Source organism: Salmo trutta, chromosome 23 (genome assembly GCF_901001165.1).
Source record: "Salmo trutta chromosome 23, fSalTru1.1, whole genome shotgun sequence".
NCBI classification, from domain to species: domain Eukaryota; kingdom Metazoa; phylum Chordata; class Actinopteri; order Salmoniformes; family Salmonidae; genus Salmo; species Salmo trutta.
Genome location: NC_042979.1, coordinates 16,434,221 through 16,455,085, shown reverse-complemented (window position 1 = coordinate 16,455,085; position 20,865 = coordinate 16,434,221). Strand labels below are relative to the sequence as shown.

General features: G+C 44.0%; 1 protein-coding gene across 1 annotated transcript; it reads right to left on the bottom strand.

Annotated features, from left to right (window-relative positions):
• Positions 1–3,091: 3,091 nt before the first annotated feature.
• On the bottom strand, positions 3,092–19,502 carry LOC115159484 (BCL2/adenovirus E1B 19 kDa protein-interacting protein 3-like). Its single transcript, XM_029709241.1, has 6 exons — positions 19,220–19,502; positions 7,565–7,817; positions 6,818–6,905; positions 6,317–6,420; positions 5,791–5,940; positions 3,092–4,759 (listed from the first exon to the last, which is right to left on the bottom strand). Exons 1-6 carry the CDS (start codon positions 19,350–19,352, stop codon positions 4,711–4,713), a joined length of 777 nt encoding a protein of 258 aa, XP_029565101.1. The 5' UTR covers positions 19,353–19,502; the 3' UTR covers positions 3,092–4,710.
• Between the last annotated feature and the right edge of the window lie 1,363 nt (positions 19,503–20,865).

Here is a 20,865-nt window from a genome sequence, read left to right as displayed (position 1 = left end):
ACTGATTGATAATTCAACCTGGGTAGACGTAACATAGTAAACGTAAATCTGGGACAATCCAATTAGTATGAGATCTTACTTTTCATATGGTATGTATTAATTTGTCCTTCATCCATTTGTATGATATGTTACGAATTGAAATTTGTACAATATGCTACGAATTGTAACTCGTACAAAATGTTACGAATTTGCAAAACTTATGTTAAGAATTTCAATTTCTTGTGGCTAACGTTGGCTAGGTGGCTAACGTTAACTAGGCTAGGGGTTAGGGTTTGGAGTTAGGTTAAAGGAAGGGTTAGCTAACATGCTAAGTAGCAAGTAGTTGCAAAGTTGCTATTCAGCTAAAATGCTAAAGTTGTCTGTGATGAAATTTGAACACGCAACCTTGAGTTGCTGCTAGACGTTCGTGTTATATGTCTACTCATCCACCCCAACCAACCACCCTCCTTTTGTCTTATGTAACCACACCAAGCGTTACATTTCATACTAATTTGAGTGTCCCGGAGTTACATTAAATATGTTACATCTAGTCTATGAGACCAGGCTGGATAATTTAAGTCCAATCATTTTAGTGACAGACAGGATGTGTGTGAGTATGTGTGTGTGTGTGAGAGAAAGAGAAGGGGGGGCATGAAAGTATCTGAGTTTTGAAGGTCTCAGGGTAGTTATCTTACAGTCATGGAGCTTAAAAAGAGATCCACAATCATGTTACAAGCATCAACACAGCGATATGAGAAACAACATGAGTGGGATATTGTCCAGAGGGGTAAACTACAAAGTAGGTTCAATGAGTTAGGCAGCTAACTTTAATAAACAACCAGAAATAACTATTGATTTTCTGGTTCATTAAGAAATTAAGAAAGCTAAACATATGTGTTATTGGTTGTTGAGTCAATTACACCATGAAAGCTTCTCTTTCTAAAAAATGTAAAGTTATTTAAGAATATTTAAGCATGTTAGCAAGCTAACTTATTGATCCTGCTTTGTAGTACACCCCCTCAGGAAGAGGCAAAAGTACCAGCTGTTCTGGATGACTGTATGATAACCCTCTCGGGAGCCGATGAACAAAACCTTTAAACAGGTCAACATTCACAAAGCCGCTGGGCCAGACGGATTACCAGGACGTGTACTCAAAGCATGCGCTGACCAACTGTCAAGTGTCTTCACTGACATTTTCAACCTCTCCCTGACCGAGTCTGTAATACCTACATGTTTCAAGCAGACCACCATAGTCCCTGTGCCCAAGGAAGCAAAGGTAACCTGCCTAAATGATTACCGCCCCGTGGCACTCACGTCGGTAGCCATGAAGTGCTTTGAAAGGCTTGTCATGGCTCACATCAACAGCATCCTCCCGGACACAATAGATCCACTCCAATTCGCATACCGCCCCAACAGATCCACAGATGACGTAATCTCAATTGCACTCCACACAGCCCTTTCTCACCTGGACAAAAAGAACACCTATGTGAGAATGCTGTTCATGGACTACAGCTCAGCATTCAACACCATAGTGCCCACGAAGCTCATCACTAGGCTAAGGACTCAGGGACTAAACACCTCCCTCTGCAACTGGATCCTGGACTTCCTGACGGGCCGCCCCCAGGTGGCAAGAGTAGACAACAACACGTCTGCCACGCTGATCCTTAACACTGGGGCCCCTCAGGGGTGTGTACTTAGTCCCCTCCTGTATTGCCTGTTCACCCACGACTGCGTGGCCAAACACGTCTCCAAAACCATCATTAAGTTTGCAACGATGAGACGGCCTATAGGGAGAAGGTCAAATAACTGGCAGTGTGGTGCCTGGACAACAACCTCTCCCGCAATATGAGCAAGACTAAGGAGCTGATCATGGACTACAGGAAAAGGTAGGCCGAACAAGCCCCCATTAACATCGATGGGGCTGTAGTGAAGCGGGTCGAGAGTTTCAAGTTCCTTGGTGTCCATATCACCAACAAACTATCATGGTCCAAACATACCAAGACAGTGAAGAGGGCACAACAAAAACTTTTCCCCCTCAGGACACTGAAAAGATTTGGCATGGGTCCCCAGATCCTCAAAAGGTTCTACAGCTGCACCATCGAGAGCATCATGACCGATTGCATCACCGCCTGGTATGGCAACTGCTCGGCATCTGACCGTAAGACGCTACAGAGGGTAGTGCGAACGGCCCAGTCCATCACTGGAGCCAAGCTTCCTGCCATCCAGGACCTATACAATAGTTGATGTCAGAGGAAAGCCCATAAAATTGTCAGAGACTCCAGTCACCCAAGTTATACTGTTTTCTCTGCAACCGCACGGCAAGTGGTACCGGAGCGCTAAGTCTAGGACCAAAAGGCTCCTCAACAGCTTCTACCCCCAACATCTACCCCCTACATCAACTAGCCTGTACCCACGCACACTGGCTCAGTACCGGTGCCCCTGAATATAGACTCGTTACTTTTTATTTTAGTCTACTTGGTAAATATTTTCTTCTTCTTGAACTGCACTGTTGGATAAGGGCTTGTAAGTAAGCATTTCACGGTAAAGTCTACACTTGTCGTATTCGGCGCATGTGACAAATAATGTTTGATTTGAAGTGCCAGTCAGCAGAACCAGGCCTGTGGCCTCCCTGGGGACATTCAGTGACAGGACAAGCTCCATTGCATGACAAATGACTGTGCAGGCACACACTCGGCTAAACATTTGGTGTTTTAAGGCTCTGGAATATGAGAACTGACTGCATGTTATAGGCTGAGGTATGAGGACTGGCTAGTAGCCATTACCACCCTCCCTTCTCCCTGCTGGCTCTGATCTGATGCAGTGTGAGATTATGCATTTTAGTCTGTGTGTGTTTCTGGGTAATCAGTCAAAAGTAGAACCAACGCAATACATCTTTTGGCCTTCTTCAGGTAAAAAACCCTGAAGGCCAAAAGCCTTTCATGTTGTTTCTACTTAATGCGCTTAAAAAAAAAATCCATTGTCCTGCAAGAGTTGCTGAATCTCCTATCCACTTTTTTCCTCAATTCATGCACCTTGGTGGGAAATAGGTGATCCCTTCCCTTTGCATAGTTAATCAGTGAAACTAATACAAAAGAATTCTTAACAATTCAGCTTGATTGAGGAAATTTTAATGACAAAACCTTTTTCCATTTTACAATGAGGGGAAAAAACAAAAATAAATCAAAATGATGTGTATGATTACAATAACTATTGTTACCATAGCAGTCTGAGGGGAATCATTTTTAAACTTTCCTTTGCAGGGCCCATTTTGAAGTGTATATTTCTAACATAATCTTCATTAAATCCCTGATGATTTCAGTCTTATCATAGCTATACCTCCTGCTCTGTGTGTTCAGACTCCAATGTCACAATACAGACAATAAAACTCACTGAAACAAACCATAGAGTAGCCCCGGTGTCAGATCACAGACAGACACTGACCAACAGAACCACAATGGAGTCTTGGGAACAGAGGTGAGGCACGTGGTTACTGAGAAGAGTTGAGGTTCAAGGTGGACCTCAGTTCCGTTTGGCAGTTGTGTAGAGGGAAATAAAGAGGTTGATGTCAGCAATATCCAACGGTGGAGTGTTAGTACAAACAGCCCCATCTTAAGTTAATCTTAAATCTCAACTTTGAAACACTGCGGTCCCTCTTTGAGCACTGTGACATACTGTAGGTCACAGTGACATTCAGAGCATGCTTGAATTTATCCATGTGGTTGTGCCTCTAAAACTAATCTGCCTCTGGACTCCATTCCAACTCCAGCTATCAGTGTGGTGAAACATCAGGGTTAATCTCCAGCTGGACTAACAACCTACATAAACTGGTTCTTAAATGTCTGCATGCATGCTGTACAAGTGTGTAAGGTGGTAAGATGACCTATCGCAGTTGTGCAGGCATATCGGAGGTTTACCCATTGAACCAGGCCTAAATAACTAGGCCCATGATATGTTGTAAAGAACTCAAGACAGAAACAAGACAATGACACATACTGGACACATCTCATCTGGCAGGCCAAGCAGACTCTCTCCAATGCACAGCGTCTGGTGGTTGTGGATTTGACATGGCCACAATGGTAACACCCTTAATCAAAACTCAGGCTTTATTATGGTGGTAAAAATATTTCAAAAAAAGACCATAACATCTACAGTAAATTGTATTTATAGTTATAGACAAAATGATTACTTTCAAAGGCATGCTCACATTTTCAGGTTAGCTTCTTTCTTTCTGAAATTAGTTAGACCCTTTCAGGGTCAAGTGACAGGCTTGAGAGATTCACCCAACCACTGTTGTAGATGGCACAATCTTGGGCTACTTCTATCTTGTAAATCTGTGGGGCAGACAGCTCTTTCTTGTACCAGGCATGACAAAGTGCTGGAGCTAGTGAGTAGAAGAGTTTGGTTTGGTTTTATGCTTTGCCTCCTCCCCCAAAAAACACCCTTTATAAACAATTACACCCAAAACAGGAGGAAAAGGGAACATGACCTCACTTTTTCCTTGAAAAGCTAATACAAATGAGGAAGGAAGGGGGGGGCTGGAGGCAACGCATCGGTCCTGAGAACACAGCACGTTTCAGGTCCGCGCAGGTTACAGGAGGTGGACATTTTTTAGGAGGTGGGAGAGAGCAGAGAGAGAAAGAGGGGGAAAAGGAAAGGGATAGTTTGAGGAGAGAGGGGCATTCTTCATACAACAGCGTCATTTTTCCCGCAGGCACTCGTTCAGCTTCTTGCTCAGAAAGAGCTTGTAGGGGGCGTGCTCAACCTCTTCCCAATGTACACCCTGAGGGGGAGAGAGTGAGAGCAGTTACACCCCGAGTCATTAACTAGTCGGCTGATAAGTGATAGATGGAGTTGTGGATTGTCCCTGCCGTGTCATGTGTGCTGTCAAAGTGTGTGTTAAGGGTGTGGTGCAGCAGGTGTCTATCCATCCCAGCAGCAGCTGCTCTACTATCTAGACCCAGACTTATACACAGGGCTCCAGCATTGCAGCTGCCCACTGTCTGATGCTACCACACGCCCTCTGCTGGTTTATACAGAAATATGCATGGAAGTGTGCGCATACACATATACTAGGCTACCCTGCTGCCCCGTATGTATGTATGTATGTATGTATGTATGTATGTATGTATGTATGTATGTATGTATGTATGTATGTATGTATGCATGTACACACACACACACACACACAGAGAGAGAAATATGCATGGAAGTGTGCATATATATACATATACGGGGCGGCAGGGTAGCCTAGTGGTTAGAGCGTTGGACTAGCAATCGAAAGGTTGCAAGTTCAAATCCCCGAGCTGACAAGGTACAAATCTGTCGTTCTGCCCCTGAACAAGGCAGTTAACCCACTGTTCCTAGGCCGTCATTGAAAATAAGAATTTGTTCTTAACTGACCTGCCTAGTTAAATAAAGGTAAAATAAATATAGAGTGGCTAATTATTTTCTGTACATGCAGTTTGTTCCAGGGATATCTGATTCCTAGTAAACAAAACGACATGATATATTGGATCTGATTGGGGTTCTTCTAATTGTATGTAAACAGAAGGAAATTGAAAGCTGTTCAGGAGATTCCATGTGGGAATTGTCTACATTAATCTGTGAAGGAAGTGTTTACTTAGCCAGCTAATGGCTAAATAATGAAAATGTTGTTCTCCCAGCAGATCCATTGATGGGTTGAAACAAGCCTTCCATAATGTCATCACTTGGCTTTTTCACTTCCATAAAAAAAGTGCTATTATCCTACTTATAACACAAATGATTGCCTAACTAAGGTTGCTCGCAAAAGTGTCCTAGGTTTGCTCTTACCCCAGTCCCAGGACCAGGATGTGTGATAGTAGCAGTGAGGGGATGAACACTTTGAGGAACTCTGCAGAGAAGACACCTCCTTTCTTCATCGCCCCCGTCTTTCTCATGCTGAGTGTATCTGAACGCCGGGGGTGGCGGAAATGGAACTCCCTACAGGCAAGGACAAATTATGGTTATCATACAGTAACGTCACCATCCACTTTACCATCTTCCTCATCAACATTGTCCCACAGGAGGTTGGTGGCACCCTAATTGGGGAGGATGGTATCAAATACGTCGAACAGATGGTTTCCAAAGTGTTTGATGCCATTCCATGTGCACCGTTCCAGACATTATTATGAGTAGTCCTCCTCTCAGCAGCCTCCTGTGGATTCATTACAGTATTATTCATCTTCTCCTTATCATGTGGAAATATTCAGCCATAAGTAGTATTACTGTATGCACAACACACTAGGATTTACCTAGAAGACCAGATACACTAAGACTTGTATGTTTTAGTGGCAATGGGACTGTGTACATCACTCACTTAGGAGGAATGTTCTCGGGCCGACTTGACCAGTCTGCTACCCAGTCTGAGTCCTTCATCAGGATATCCATGTCCCTCTCTTTCTCCAGGGTATCCTCCTCTGACTGCAAGGGACACATGCTGCGCATTAGGACACTGATCTCAATACAGACAACAGGGGGAGGCAGAGACAATATGGCTGACCGCCCATACAATACAATAAACCCTGTGTGAGGCTGCCATGGTTACAGCCACAAAGAGTCAGTCGTCAACATAAAAATGTGGCTTTGCCATGTCATCCACTGACAGAGTGTGTGTGTGTAACTGTAATGGAACCTAAAGCTGAGGCTACTGCCGTGTCCATGGATTCAAACCCACCGGGTTAGTGTTTCCTGTCGCCATCGCCATTGTAACAAAGGTTACGGTTGTCATTCACAAGAGACTGAGGGAAGCAGCAGGTTATGTTACCATGGAAACATAGGTGACGTAGGTAGCACAGGCACACTGAGTAATAACTCTTACTTGGCCGTCTCTTCTGCTGCTCACGTCCACATCAAAGATGATCTGTCCATCATGATCATCCTCCTGGGGACTAGGAGGCCGGGGAGGACTGTGGGGAGGATCAAACAACAAAATAAAAACAGTATTTATGCACTCCAAGTCTTCTCTCCCTTGGTGCATAGGAATGTACACTTGTATGCAGTAACCAGGTTGAAGATTTGGGGCTTGCTCAAATTCCCAATGCATTAAGCAAGAGACCTCGCCTCTGATGGCTCAATGTGCATATGAATCATGCCTCTATTAGGCTTTCACTTTGCCTGTCAGCCTGCAACCTCAAAGTGGATGGATGAGTCTGTCTGTGAGCTCTACCATTAGTAGGCTGTTGTAGAAACACTCCTGGTAAACATTCTCAGGTGACTCATTGACAGCTGACGGACTCAGCTGACCGGGCGACATGGCTCAGAGGGTAGGGAAAGCAGAGGTGTGAGTGGATTTAAGTCCAATGACCTCACCCTGTGCACACACAGGTGATGAAGATGTTGTTTACTATTGCAAACGGATTATATTTACAGAGCCATAACAGCATACAGTACTATATCAATCCAGAGATTAAATCTACATTTATTTTGGGCTAGTATGTGACCTCAACAGTGAATTGAAAAGAGTTAGATGATTTTTAAGAATTGTTCTAGATTTTTAGTATTATCTGTACCTAGTTTTTTCAAGGCCAAGCTGAACTGTGTTCTTCCTCATTGTAGCACCCCCTACCTGTCACAGGAAGAGTTGCTGCGGCTAGACTCATGCTGAGCGTCCAGTAGAATCTTTTCCATGTCTCCGTTATGGATGGAGGATGAGGAGGGCACATGCTCTAAGCCCCCCACAATGGCCTCCACCACCTCCTCCTCCTCCACCTGAGGCAGGGGGAGCAGACCCAGAGCCTGGCCAACGGTGGAGGTAGACTGGGACAACCCCGCCGCAGCTGCGGCCGCAGCTCTGTTCATCTCCAACTCCACCCAGGACCCTGCAGGACACGTACATACAGAACATGACATTGGTCACATTTGTCAGTTAGGATACTTAGCGAATCTATCAAACTTCACAACTTATTACCACTTATATGTACATGATTACTTTCCATGTTTTTGTATATCTAGTATGTTTTCTGTCAAAATGTTTTGTAGTCCATGGGAAAGTGTGCCTCTATGCTGAACTAATAGCCTAATGATTAAAATACATTATACCTAGAATGATATGATGAGGGGGATAAAGAAACACACAGTCAGAGAGACTGGCAGAGACACACAACCACAAAGTTTAAAAAGGCCCAGCGCAATCAAAAACTTGATTATCCTGTTTTACAAAAATTGTATGTATATTTCCAGGTTGGAATAATTGTGAATTATCACCATGAAAATGATAATGCCCTTTAAGTGTAAGAGCTGTTTGAAAAGACCGCCTGAAATGTGTCTGTCTAGGTGGGATGGAGTTTTGGCCTGCCTGGTGACATCACCAGGCGATATACACTAAAAGTATGTGGACACTTACTTGTCGAACATCTCATTCCAAAATCATGGGCATTAATATGGAGTTGGTTCCCCTTTTTCTGCTGTAACAGCCTCCACTCTTCTGGGAAGGCTTTCCACTAGATGTTGGAATATTGCTGCGGGGACTTGCTTCCATTCAGCCACAAGCGCATTAGTGAGGTCAGGCGCTGATGTTGGGCGATTAGGCCTGGCTCGCAGTCGGTGTTCCAATTCATCCCAAAGGTGTTCAATGGGGTTGAGGTCAGCTCTTTGTGCAGGCCAGTCAAGTTCTTCCACACCGATCTTGACAAACCATTTCTGTATGGACCTCGCTTTGTGCACGGTGGCATTGTCATGCTGAAACAGGAAAGGGCCTTCCCAAAACTGATGCCACAAAGTTGAAAGAATAGAATCGTCTAGAATGTCATTGTATGCTGTAGCGTTAAGATTTCCCTTTACTGGAACCAAGGGGCCTAGCCCGAACCACAAAAAAATAAAAATAATAAAATCAGCCCCAGATCATTATTTTTCCTCCACCAAACTTTACTGTTGGCACTTTGCATTGGGGCAGGAAGCGTTCTCCTGGCATCCACCAAACCCATATGGTGAAGCGTGATTAATCACTCCAGAGAACACGTTTCCACTGCTCCAGAGTCCAAATGTGGCTAGCTTTACACCACTCTAGCCGACGCTTGGCATTGCGTATAGTGATCTTAGACTTGATTGCGGCTGCTCGGCCATGGACCCTCATTCATGAAGCTCCCGACGAACAGTTCTTGTGCTGACGTTGCTTCCAGAGGCAGTTTTTTGCAACACTTACAACAGTTCCAGAGGACAGACGATTTTTACGCGCTTCGGCATTCGGTGGTCCCGTTCTGTGAGCTTGTGTGGCCTACCACTTCGCGGCAGACGTTTCCACTTCACAATAACAGCACTTAGAGTTGACGGGGCAGCTCTAGCAGAGCAGAACTTTTACGAACTGACGAACTCACCGCATTCTATGACGCTGCTACGTTGAAAGTCACTGAGCCCTTCTGTACGGGCTATTCTACTGCCAATGTTTGTCTATGGAGATCGCATGGCTGTGTGCTCAATTCTATACACCTGCCAGCAACGGGTGTGGCTGAAATAGCCGAATCCACTCATTTGAAGGGCTGTCCACATACGTTACATGGCCACAAGTAAGTTAATAGACCAATAACAGAGTTTCAAACCTTTCTGCCAAAAACAGCTAGTTCAGTTTACATATGCCTCCCATTAAGCTTGTCGAATTAGGCCCCTCACTCAGACAACTTCCAGCCAGACAGCAAAGTTCTTGCTTGAGAAATTGGTCCTTGCTAAGAAGGTTTTTGCTTCTTTTTGACCATTTAAAAATGTTTTTTTTTTTTTTTAAATCACAGTAAGGTACTTAATTGTTAGCCAGAAATTATTTCATATTAAGATAATGCATTGGACCTTTACCCCTCCTTAAGCCAGTGGTTCTGTTAGTCTCTATTTACTGCATGATGACAGGATAGTGAATAGCTCTTTGTGCTGTCAGTTTACAGCACCTGCTGTAATATACGAGCCATGGCCTAGCGTGGCTGATCCATGTTACTACATGAGCCCAGGCAGGGACTCGCTACAGGGGAGACTGCCAATCACAGCTAGGATACAAATTATAGGGAGTCACACTGGAGACATCCAGTCTCTTTCTCACTCTGGATTCCCCATCTTAAAATGTCTCACATACTCCCAGAAGTTAGGAAGCTAGGGTTCACAAGCAGAGCACATGATCTCATAGCAGAGAGAGTAAACACACTGGTCATGTGACACAGTCTCTCAGTCGGTTTCACTGGCCAGACATTGAATGACAGCAGCCCCTACCCCTCCCCCAAGTCCAATTCAGCACCCCAGGCTCATCCCGAGGATTACACAGTGGCCTGAGCAAAGCCACTGTCAACAGTCCATTGTCCGTGCTCCATGGCCTAAACAAGGTTGCCATGACGCCAGTGGTGAGCCGAACATTCTGGCTGCTCCTCGCTCTGTCGTGGAGCTGTTATCAGCTGTTGTATGGAAACATATCTTATGGTAATAAAAACCAGTATGTATAGCCTAACCAACGGCTCCAGACTCACATAATCACCAAAGAAGAGTAAGGTAAACTGAATATACCCATTGTGTGGATGGGACTGAGATATTCTATCCAAGACAATGACACTGCAGTGGACATAAAGCTTTACTCAATTCTGAGAATTACACAGCAAAAATTAGTATCTACTTATTGAGTGAGTAAGCTGTCTCTAACAATAACGAACCTTGTTCCCTCCCTGGCTAGCACTGCAGCTGGAATGTAACTGACTCAACATGCACGCTCAAACGTCCGAATGAAAGGCTCCTGATCCTCACCCTCACTTTCCTACTCCACCCTACTGTGTCCTGAAAAACGTTCTGCACTTTCCACATGTCACTGTGTCCATAAATAGCACAGCATGCCAACTCACTCAGTTCAGGGCTTGGTAATGCTCTATCACATCTGCCCATACCCAGCAGTCCCCATAAAGGGAGGTCAACACAGTGCTGACTGTGTACTTCCTCTAGAGGCATTGTATGTGTGACACTGATAAACATGCCTTTTGCTCCCTTTGCAACCCATGCACACGGAGGTCTTTAAATATACATCCCTCAGTTCATTCCAGACTGAGCACATACTCCATCAATATTTGCTAACAGGATATATCCATACAGACAGTCATAATGACAAAGTTGATTAGAAGGCTATGACAAAGGAAGATCACAATGCAAAGGGCAATTCTACCACTTTTCAACCTCATTTTCCTTATCGCCAGCACAATATCAGTGTCTACATGTGAAAACGACACATTTCTACTAATTTTAAAACACCGAGTTCAGTGCAGAAACATGGTGCTTAACTACAATGACCATAAAAAAAATCTAAATCTAATTAAAAAAGTTAGCTTGAATGACAAAAGGGGGAACGCTGTTACATCCAATGCCTGTTTGCCTGAGGCTGATGCCGCGCAGGTACATGTACAAACAAACACAGTGTCACACATGCACTCAAACGCATACAGTTGGCCTTGCTATTTAGATGTGCGTTCTCCTTGATGTCTATTGTTTCTTGCATTGTTGTTTTTCCTCTCTTTTTGTTGGTTGTTTGGCGCATGTTTTGGGTGGGTTGGAGGGGACGGTAGAGATGGTGGTGGGGGGAGGGGAGGAGGGGGTATGGGAGTGGAGGTCCACAAATTAACAAGCCACACCTGTTAATTGAAATGCATTCCAGGTGACTACCTCATGAAGCTGGTTGAGAGAATGCCCAGAGTGTGCAAAACTGCCATCAAAGCAATGGGTGGCTACTTTGAAGAAACTAAAATATATTTTTGGAACACTTTTTTGGTTACCACATGATTCCATGTGTTATTTCATAGTTTTGATCTCTTCACTATTATTCTACAATTCTATGTATTCCTATGAAAAAAACTTTGATGGCGCACGAAGCTGGAAGTATTTGAATTTGAAGCGTGCCATATTGCTGAATGGGGCTGAATGGCACAAAAAAATAATAATAATTAACGCTAAGGATCATGGTGAAAGTGAGCGTAACTAGCGAAGGATCATGGTCGATGTAGTCGTTTTCACCCTGCCTGAGTGTCAACCTCAGGGTTTTAGCAATGAGGCCATTTATCTACTTCCCCAGAGTCAGATTAACTCATGCATGCCATTTCTTATGTGTCCAGTATGAAGGAGGTTAGAAGTAGTTTTGTGAGCCAATGCTAATTAGTGTTACATATAGATTTCCAGTTGTGCTAGTGCTAGTTTGCAATTCCCTTCAAACTGCAGAGACACATTAAAATGGCCTCCACAAGTTAATCTGACTCTGGTGCAGCACTGCATCTCAGTGCTGAAGGTGCCCCTACAGAAACTGGTTCGATTCCAGGCTGTATCACAACTAGCCATGATTGGGAGTCCCAAAGGGCGGTGCACAATTGGCCCAGCGTCATCCAGGTTAGGCCGTCATTGTAAATAAGAATTTGTTCCCAACTAACTTGCCTGGTTAAATAAAAAAGTCTATGGAGACTACTTTTAGCCTGCCGGTCCGTGATTGGTCTGTGACAGCACGTGCTCCTGTGTGACAACAAATTTAGTAGTCAGAATGGATCACTATTTAACTAAATATCTCGATTTGTAGTGACTTTAAAATAATTGAGTGTGGATCTAACTTGATCATAATCAAATAATTTTAGACCCCGAAACTGCCATAAAAAATATAAATAAGTTTGGCCGTTCTGGCGATAGTAATTGACATAGTGCCAAAAGACCTGGTCTGCCGTAGAAAGCCTGCTATGTTGCAGTAGCCAACAAGCAGAGCTTGTGACTAAACCGGAAATCCACCTAACACATTGGGGGCGATTAAACAACGGAGCCCCATTGCTGAACATTATGCAAATAATCCGCAACATTGCGTTGCTATTGACCAATCGAAGTTCACTATCGTTTCCAGGCCCTACTGAATTGGCTTTTGATGCATAGCAACTAACAAGCAGGCTAGCACCAACATGAAGGTGAAGCAAGCTTGGCTAGCCAAATTTACACTTTAAAAGGATCTTGGCCGTTACACACCCAGACTGCATGAGAGAGGAATGTACACAACACAATGACGAGAGGGACAGAGACAGTTTGTGAAAGTATACCTTATCTACTTTGAAGAACAGAAGTTACGAATGTATCTATGGTTGTACAAATACCTGAAAGAACGTCAGTATATCCCTTGAGCTCCGTGCAGGTCGAGTAAAATTAACAACAAAGTCACGCCTGTGATGTGACAGCATGGGACGACGTGCCCACGGTTCATATAAAACCGTACGTCAGACCACGAACTGTCTCTGAGAATCTTCTCGTAAACAGATTACAAGTGACAGGAAAGTACTGACGGTCTTCCAGGTGTTCGTAGAATCATAGTTACAGTTGAAGTATACATACACCTTAGCCAAATACATATCAACTCAGTTTTTCACAATTCCTGACATTTAATCCTAGTAAATATTCTCTGTCTAAGGTCAGTCAGGATCACCACTTTATTTCATAATGTGAAATGTCAGAATAATAGTAGAGTGATTTATTTCAGCTTTTATTTATTTAATCACATTCCCAGTGGGTCAGAAGTTACCATGCACTCAATTAGTATTTGGTAGCATTGCCTTTAAATTGTTTAACTTGGGTCTAACGTTTTGGGTAGGCTTCCAGAAGCTTCCCACAATAAGTTGGGTCAATTTTGGCCCATTCCTCATGACAGAGCTGGTGTAACTGAGTCAGGTTTGTAGGCCTCCTTGCTCGCACATGCTTTTTCAGTTCTGCCCACACATTTTCTATAGGCTTGAGGTCAGGGCTTTGTGATGGCCACTCCAATACCTTGACTTTGTTGTCCTTAGACCTTTGCCACAACTTTGGAAGTATGCTTGGGGTCATTGTTCATTTGGAAGACCCATTTGCGACCAAGCTTTAACTTCCTGACTGATGTCTTGAGATGTTGCTTCAATATAGCCACATCATTTTCCTTCCTCGTGATGCCATCTATAATTATCAGTCTATAATTTTAATGGTAGGTTTATTTGAACAGTGAGAGACAGAATAACAAAAAAATCCAGAAAAACACATGTCAAAAATGTTATTTCCCTCATTAAAATGCAAATCAATTTATAACATTTTTGACATGTGTTTTTCTGGATTGTTTTGTTGTTATTCTGTCTCTCACTGTTCAAATAAACCTACCATTAAAATTATAGACTGATCATTTCTTTGTCAGTGGGCAAATGTACAAAATCAGCAGGGGATCAAATACTTTTCCCCCCCTCACTGTAGTTTGTTAACAAGACATTTGTGGAGTGGTTGCTTTTTTTTTTTTAATGACTCCAACCTAAAGTGTATGTAAACTTCCAACTTCAACTGTACATTCGTAACTTCCGTTCTACTTCATACCTTTCAGACCGTCAGTACGGTTGAAAGTATGGATGACTCATACCAACAAGGTCGGGAGGAATAGCACAACTAACCTGAATGCGCCAGTGCCATTGGAAGAATGGCAGACCCCATGGTATGGCTGGATACGATGTTGACCTTGTAAAATCTTGAAAATGTGCATGGTGATGACCAGGTAGCAGCTGCACATATCTCATTCAGGGTGATGTCTCTCAGCGAGGCCCAGAGGACCGAGTGACTTATCAAAACTTCTGGGACAGGGAGCCCTACACCCTGGTAGACCTGAGCAATGACATCCACAACCCAGTGTGAAAGCCTCTGCTTAGACAAGGCAAGGCCTTTTGACCTCCCACCAAAGCACAGAAATAGCTGGTCTGATTTCCTGTAGTGCTCCAAGGCTTGCATATAGCATTTGAGGGAATGGACTGGACACAGGAAATTTGCTCGCTCCTCCTCCACATTCTGGAAAGGTGTGGGGGGGGGGGGGGCAATAAGGTCCCACCTAGGTCATCTGCCTTCCATCGTAGGCAGACAGGACTCAGACAGCGTGGAGGTCATTCACAGATTTCGCTAATGAAATAGCTAAGAGGAAAGTTGTTTACGGCTCCATTGTATGCTCTAAGAGAGGTTTCATCAAAGCCTCCAATACTAGTGGCGGATCCCAGGATGCCACGCGGACAGCCCTGGGGGTGATGCAGCCGGCGGACACCTTATAAGAACTGGCAGATGAGGTAGTGGGCCCCTGACCATTTCCCAACAATGTGTAAATTGTTATCCGATATGGCTGAGGCATACACTTTCAAGGTAGAGGCAGAGACCTGACTCCAGTAGTTTCTGAAGGAAGCTCAGTTTAACAGGTACAGAGCAGGACACCGGTTCCTCCACCCTATTAGAATACCATTCGGTAAACAGCTTCCAGCGACAAGCATACATCATCCTGGTTGATGGTGCTCTGGCTTTCTTTAACCTCTCGATAATAGCAAGATCACAGCAGATCAGTAGAGGATCCGTCTCTTCAGAGGCACACTCATAACTGTAGTTGGTCTGGGATGCCATATCCTGCCGTCCAACTGTGAGAGCAGGTTCTGTCTGAGATGTTGCCATGGTTCTCCCGCCAGAAGACAGAGGAGGGTTGGAAACCAGGGTCTCGCTGGCCATCTGGGGTTTACAAGCAGCAGCCTGTGCTGAGCCCGAGAGACCCTGTGCAGCGTTGCTAAGATCAGGGAGGTCGGAGGGAAAGCATACAGTAGGCCCTCTGGCCATGTGTGGGCTAAGACATCCATGCCCAGGGAGCACTTGGACTCTGCCAGAGAGAACCAGAGGGAACAGTGGGATGTTTGCTCTGAGGCGGACAAGTCCACATGTGCTGTTCCAAACCGCTGCTATATCAACTTCACTACTCGCGGATGAAGTCTCCATTCCCGCGGGGCTGGTTTCTCTCGCGACAAGAAGTCCGCCACCTAGTTCAACTTGCCTGAGAGATGAATGGCTCGTATGGCTTGTTGGGCCACCTGTAGGGAGGATACAGACTTCGTTCTCCCTTGATGGTTGATGTGGAACACTCAATGTATTGTCTGATCATATCAGGACATGTTTGTGTTTGAGAACCAGCAGAAAGTGATTCAGGGCAAGGTAAACTGTCTGAAGTTCTAGAACGATGATGGGCTCTTTCCTCCAGCGGGGGCACCACTCTCCTCGTACAGACCTGTGTTGCCACACTGCTCCCCAGCCTGTTACTGAAATGTCGGTCATCACTACGTCCTGCCTTGGCGGACACCTGTAGTCAGGTAGGTTCTCTTCCTCCACGGCAGCAGAGTAGAGTAGCACACCCTCGTCACCCGTATTTTGATGTTTCTGTCCAAGGGGGAGGTCGTTGAGCCAGACTTGTAGTGGTCTTAAAGACAGTAGACCTAACGGTGTAACCGCGGAGGCCATCTGTACTTTCACCAATGCGTTCAACTGGAATTTTTGCAGAAGAATGCTGTCCACACGCTGAGGTGTTATACATGCCCTCATAGTGCAGGTGTTCAGAGCCATGCCAATAAAGGTGACCTTTTAGCTTGGTGTGAAGTTGCTCTTTTCGTTGTTCACATTAAGAGCCAGTGTGGTGATGTGTGTCAGTGTCAGCGTTGTGCCCTCGGCCGCATACTCTCAAGAGGGGGTGCAGATCCCCTGCAGGTGGAGGGAGCTCAGGGCTGCGCTCACACATCTTGTGAAGATGCAAGGAGACAGGGAAAGGCCGAAGGATAATACCACAAACTGGTATGCCTGGCCTTGGAAGGCAAACCACAAAATACACCTGTGTTCCTTTAACACAGGAACGTGAAAGTAAGTATCCTTTAAAATCCAGGGACGTGAACCATTCCCCTGCGGCTACGGTCTGGAAAGCATAAACCATCCGCAACATGTGAAAGAACTTTTAGGAAAACATTGACCTGTTTGAGCGAGCCAGACCTGGTGACGAGTCACAACTAGGGTGAACATCAGTCTGCCTAGCTCTCTGGTCATGAACGCAAAAGCTTGATGCAATGCATCATTCAGGTTGCAGAGATTCAGGTCTGCATGGTCTAGCTGGAGCATCCTGTTCTGTGCTAGCATAAACACAGAGAGAGTTCCAAATGTGGGCAGCTGTGTCGTAGACCCATGACAGTAGCTCATCCTTGCACGGAGGTCTGGGGCAGCGGGCATCATCCTTCAGGGATTCATCTGGGGTAGAGCATCAGCTCTGCTATGCCTTCATCCACTTTAGGCATATGGTCCAGCCAATGTTTTGCATCGCGCATGGCAGATAGCATCCTACTATCCTTGGTGTGGTGGGCGAGAGCCCATGGGTTGGCCCAGCATCTCTGAAGCTCTGTAAGAAAAGCCGGTGAAGGTGGCACACTGAACGGTATAGATGCCTCAACTCTGCCTAGCCGCACTTCCCTCACAGGCAGGATGGCGCAGTTAATGCAGAGGTCTAAAAGGGCCTCACACAGCTGGCCAACGAGTAGGCAGCAGGGCACAGGTCATGACCATCTTCTACTTGTAGTTCAGCTCCACAAGAGGAACAGCCCTGAACGCCCAGCATCATGGTGATGCGGTGTTCTCTCAGCTCAGAACATGACGGTTAAAAAGGACATTAATATAACATTTCTTATGCAATATACTGATTAATCAAATTAACTAACAATAGTAATTGGAGAATGTATTACAACAACTACCACAATACACAGTAAAGGTAGAGAGCTACAATAATCTGGTGGGAGTTGTACAGCACCCACAAATCATTTCAGGTGAGCCTAGCTATGACCACAGGGCTGGAGCAGGAAAATGATGTTTAAACGTAGGCTTATTTATGGTAAACCAAGCTGACAACACACAGTGACAGCTAGGTGGAGTTGGTAAACAAGCTAGGGGAGAGGGATGCAATCCGAACCGCATGTTTTATAGCTGGCTAGGCTAACAACCTTCTTAGACGCGGTTATCTAGGGAAGTGACCCGGTTGAGTTTTAAATAGTTGAAGGATGACTAGCGCCCGGTGGCCTTGATAACGAGCAAAGCAGTGGCGGATATCTTGAAAAGGTTAGCGCCAGGCTACGGTGGCCAACACACACACACTAGCTGGTGGGCTAAATCAGCACAAGACAAGGAATCCCAATATCCTCCGATAAAAGGGCTTGGTAGAGGAGAGCTGTCACACATCCTTGGAGGGTGAATTTTGCACTCTGACCCATAGGTCACAGGCTGTTGGGTGACAGACTGACAGTACACACAACTCAGAGTTTTGCTTACCCTACCAGCACCTGGGAAGGTGCAACCCAAAAAAACAAGAGCAGCGGCACATTTAACTTGCGCGATACAGCAAAACTAACTTTCCAAGAAGAATTAAGAGAATATTTTCTTTGATTGTAATTTCATATTTTTCTATTGATGTCTACCTAATGTGGACCTGACAGAGGCAATAGAGTAGTTGTAATGTACTGGTAATTGAATGTTCATTATTTTGTTCTTTGGAATTTCCATTATTTCATAATACATTGAATGTATAAAAATAAAACAAAATTGAAAACCATGATTATGTTTTAATAACCGATCTACCCCCCAAAATATCACTAAATTGTTCAGCACTAAATTGTGTTTACATTGTTGTTAGGGGTTGATAGTGAATACACCTATAATCAAGTAAATTACCATATACCTGGTATAACAGTTCATTAGACTGATCATATTGTATTATTATTTTCACAGTAGCAGGCTCTCCAGAAGTATCAGGCTGCTATATACAAATTGACCAGACTGAGTGCAGCAGGTGTGTTTAGAGGTGCACGCGTAGTTTTATCGGCTACTCTTTGCTGGTCTATATTTAAACCCACACTCAGATTAACTAGGCCAGTTTGCTATGTTTACATCGACGGCAAGAAGACATATCTATTACACTGTTACACAATTGGCTGACTATGCATTCAATAAAAACACTTCATATATTCCAAGTATGTTTCGTTAGGTTTTCGTAATACTTCTTTCCTCAAAACTCGGGTATGTGCATTAAAATGTTAATTTACGAACATCTAACCTAACCCCATTTTTGAGCTCTCAGACTTCTTCCATCTCGTCTTGTTGACATCCACTTTATCCCGCCTATTCAGCACCACGTGCATCAACCATTGGTTTTACTGTTGGTCAATCTTACGGTTTATACCGCCTCTTAAAATCACATTGGTCCATGATACTGTCAATACAGAAAACAGAAATAGCACAATGTAGGTCCTTCCACAACCCTTCTCCATGACTACATAGAAAACCAACCCAAAACTCACTAGATATTGTTTATGCACTCAAAGCCAAATAGTAAAGTATCAAAAGACAATGATTCAAATTACCTGACAAGTTTTCTAATAAACAATAACAGTAAAATATAGCTAAACATTTCGACGAACCATACCATTTAGTCCAGCGTCTCCGTTGTTCTCCGCTACAGCAGCAGCTTCAGACATCGTGCCTGTGTGCAGGGTGGCTTGCATATGACTGTCAATCGAACACGCACACTCCCTCCAAACATTCGGACGTGCGCGCATCCGCGTACCAAAACTGACCTGAGTCGCCTTTACTTTGTTGCAGAATAGCTACCGCCAACACAGTTAAAATATGTGTTCTGTTAGCTGATCTGGAACCAGTGGTTAGGAGCACTGCAATCTTCCTGGAGCTCTGTGATGACGTCAAATGAGCCAGTTCTTTAGTAACAAAGGCAGGCAAAAAGCATAGGCAGACTAACATTACGTAACGTGCTGGAAATTGACCACCCCCGTTCGTATTATACCTCAGTGACACCACATCGTGAGAAAATAACTGGAATAAATTATAAAATTGTAGTTCACTAATTTCACAACTCTGTAAAGGCATCATCTGTATATTTACAAGACGTGAAAGAAAATCTTCATTTGAGAACGCGCACATCGGCACGTACCCCAAGATGCCAATGCCAATCCTCAATACCCAGTTGTGTGTAGTAGAGCAAAGGATACTCCTATGCATGGGGATATAATGTTGCATTGTGCAATAAGACCCTCAAAACAACTTAAGTTCACCTCACACTTATTTAACAGTTTGGCACTTGTTTATATAAAAAAATAAAAATGTCAAGAACTTTATGTACCTGGGGCATAAATAGCCAGCACTCCTATTTCAAAGTGGGTGTTATCAGAGGGATGTCAACATTGGACTAAACAAGGGCATGAATATGAGTTACCTCTGCTTGTTTGGCCATTCCTATGGGGGAGGTGGGGAATTAATAGGGTTTTGGGATAACCTTTTAGACCTTATTTCAGTGTTTAGGCGATCTTATATGTTATATATCTGTTAACGTGATCTTTATGAATTAGGAAAGCCTTTGTGCTTGTTTTGACTACAAACACTTAAAAATTCACAAAAAGAGACAGTTGAAGATCGTCATAGAACAAAACATGATCTCCAAAGCCTGTGTTTACCATAGACCTCATTTTCAGCATTTATCCAAAACATAGACGAACCCTGGCAGTTAGTGCCTACAAAAATACGCCATTACTATTGCTCTCTATTAAAATGTAAAGACCAGGGCGTGACACATTAGTAAAAAATATATTAAAAAAAGTACTTTATTCCTGTCATTGTCACTATAGATTTACAACAGCTGTATTATATTTGTAATTATTGTCAAACATGATTGGAGGCATTGTGATTTAAACTGTCAAATTGCACTGTGTGTAGACATAAGTTGATGAGCAAAATCAGAGCATGGTATTGGTGAGTGAGTTCCACTTCACTACGATTCAGATCATTTTTTTGAACATTGCCACATTCATGGCAGTTCTTCATGAAATGCTACACACACCTTTAGCGTTTCACTATGCAATTTTCTGTATAATATTGGGAGTACTATGACACAGATCAAGTACGACACTGTATAGCACTTGGAATGATTGAGGTTTTCCTATAATGAAGTATTGCTTTTCTGCAATAGAAAGATCACTAAGCGAGGTATGAAAAGGGGATACTCCCGACAATATAAAATACGTCAAGAGAGATTTCACTTTACCTTAAAAAGAGAACGAA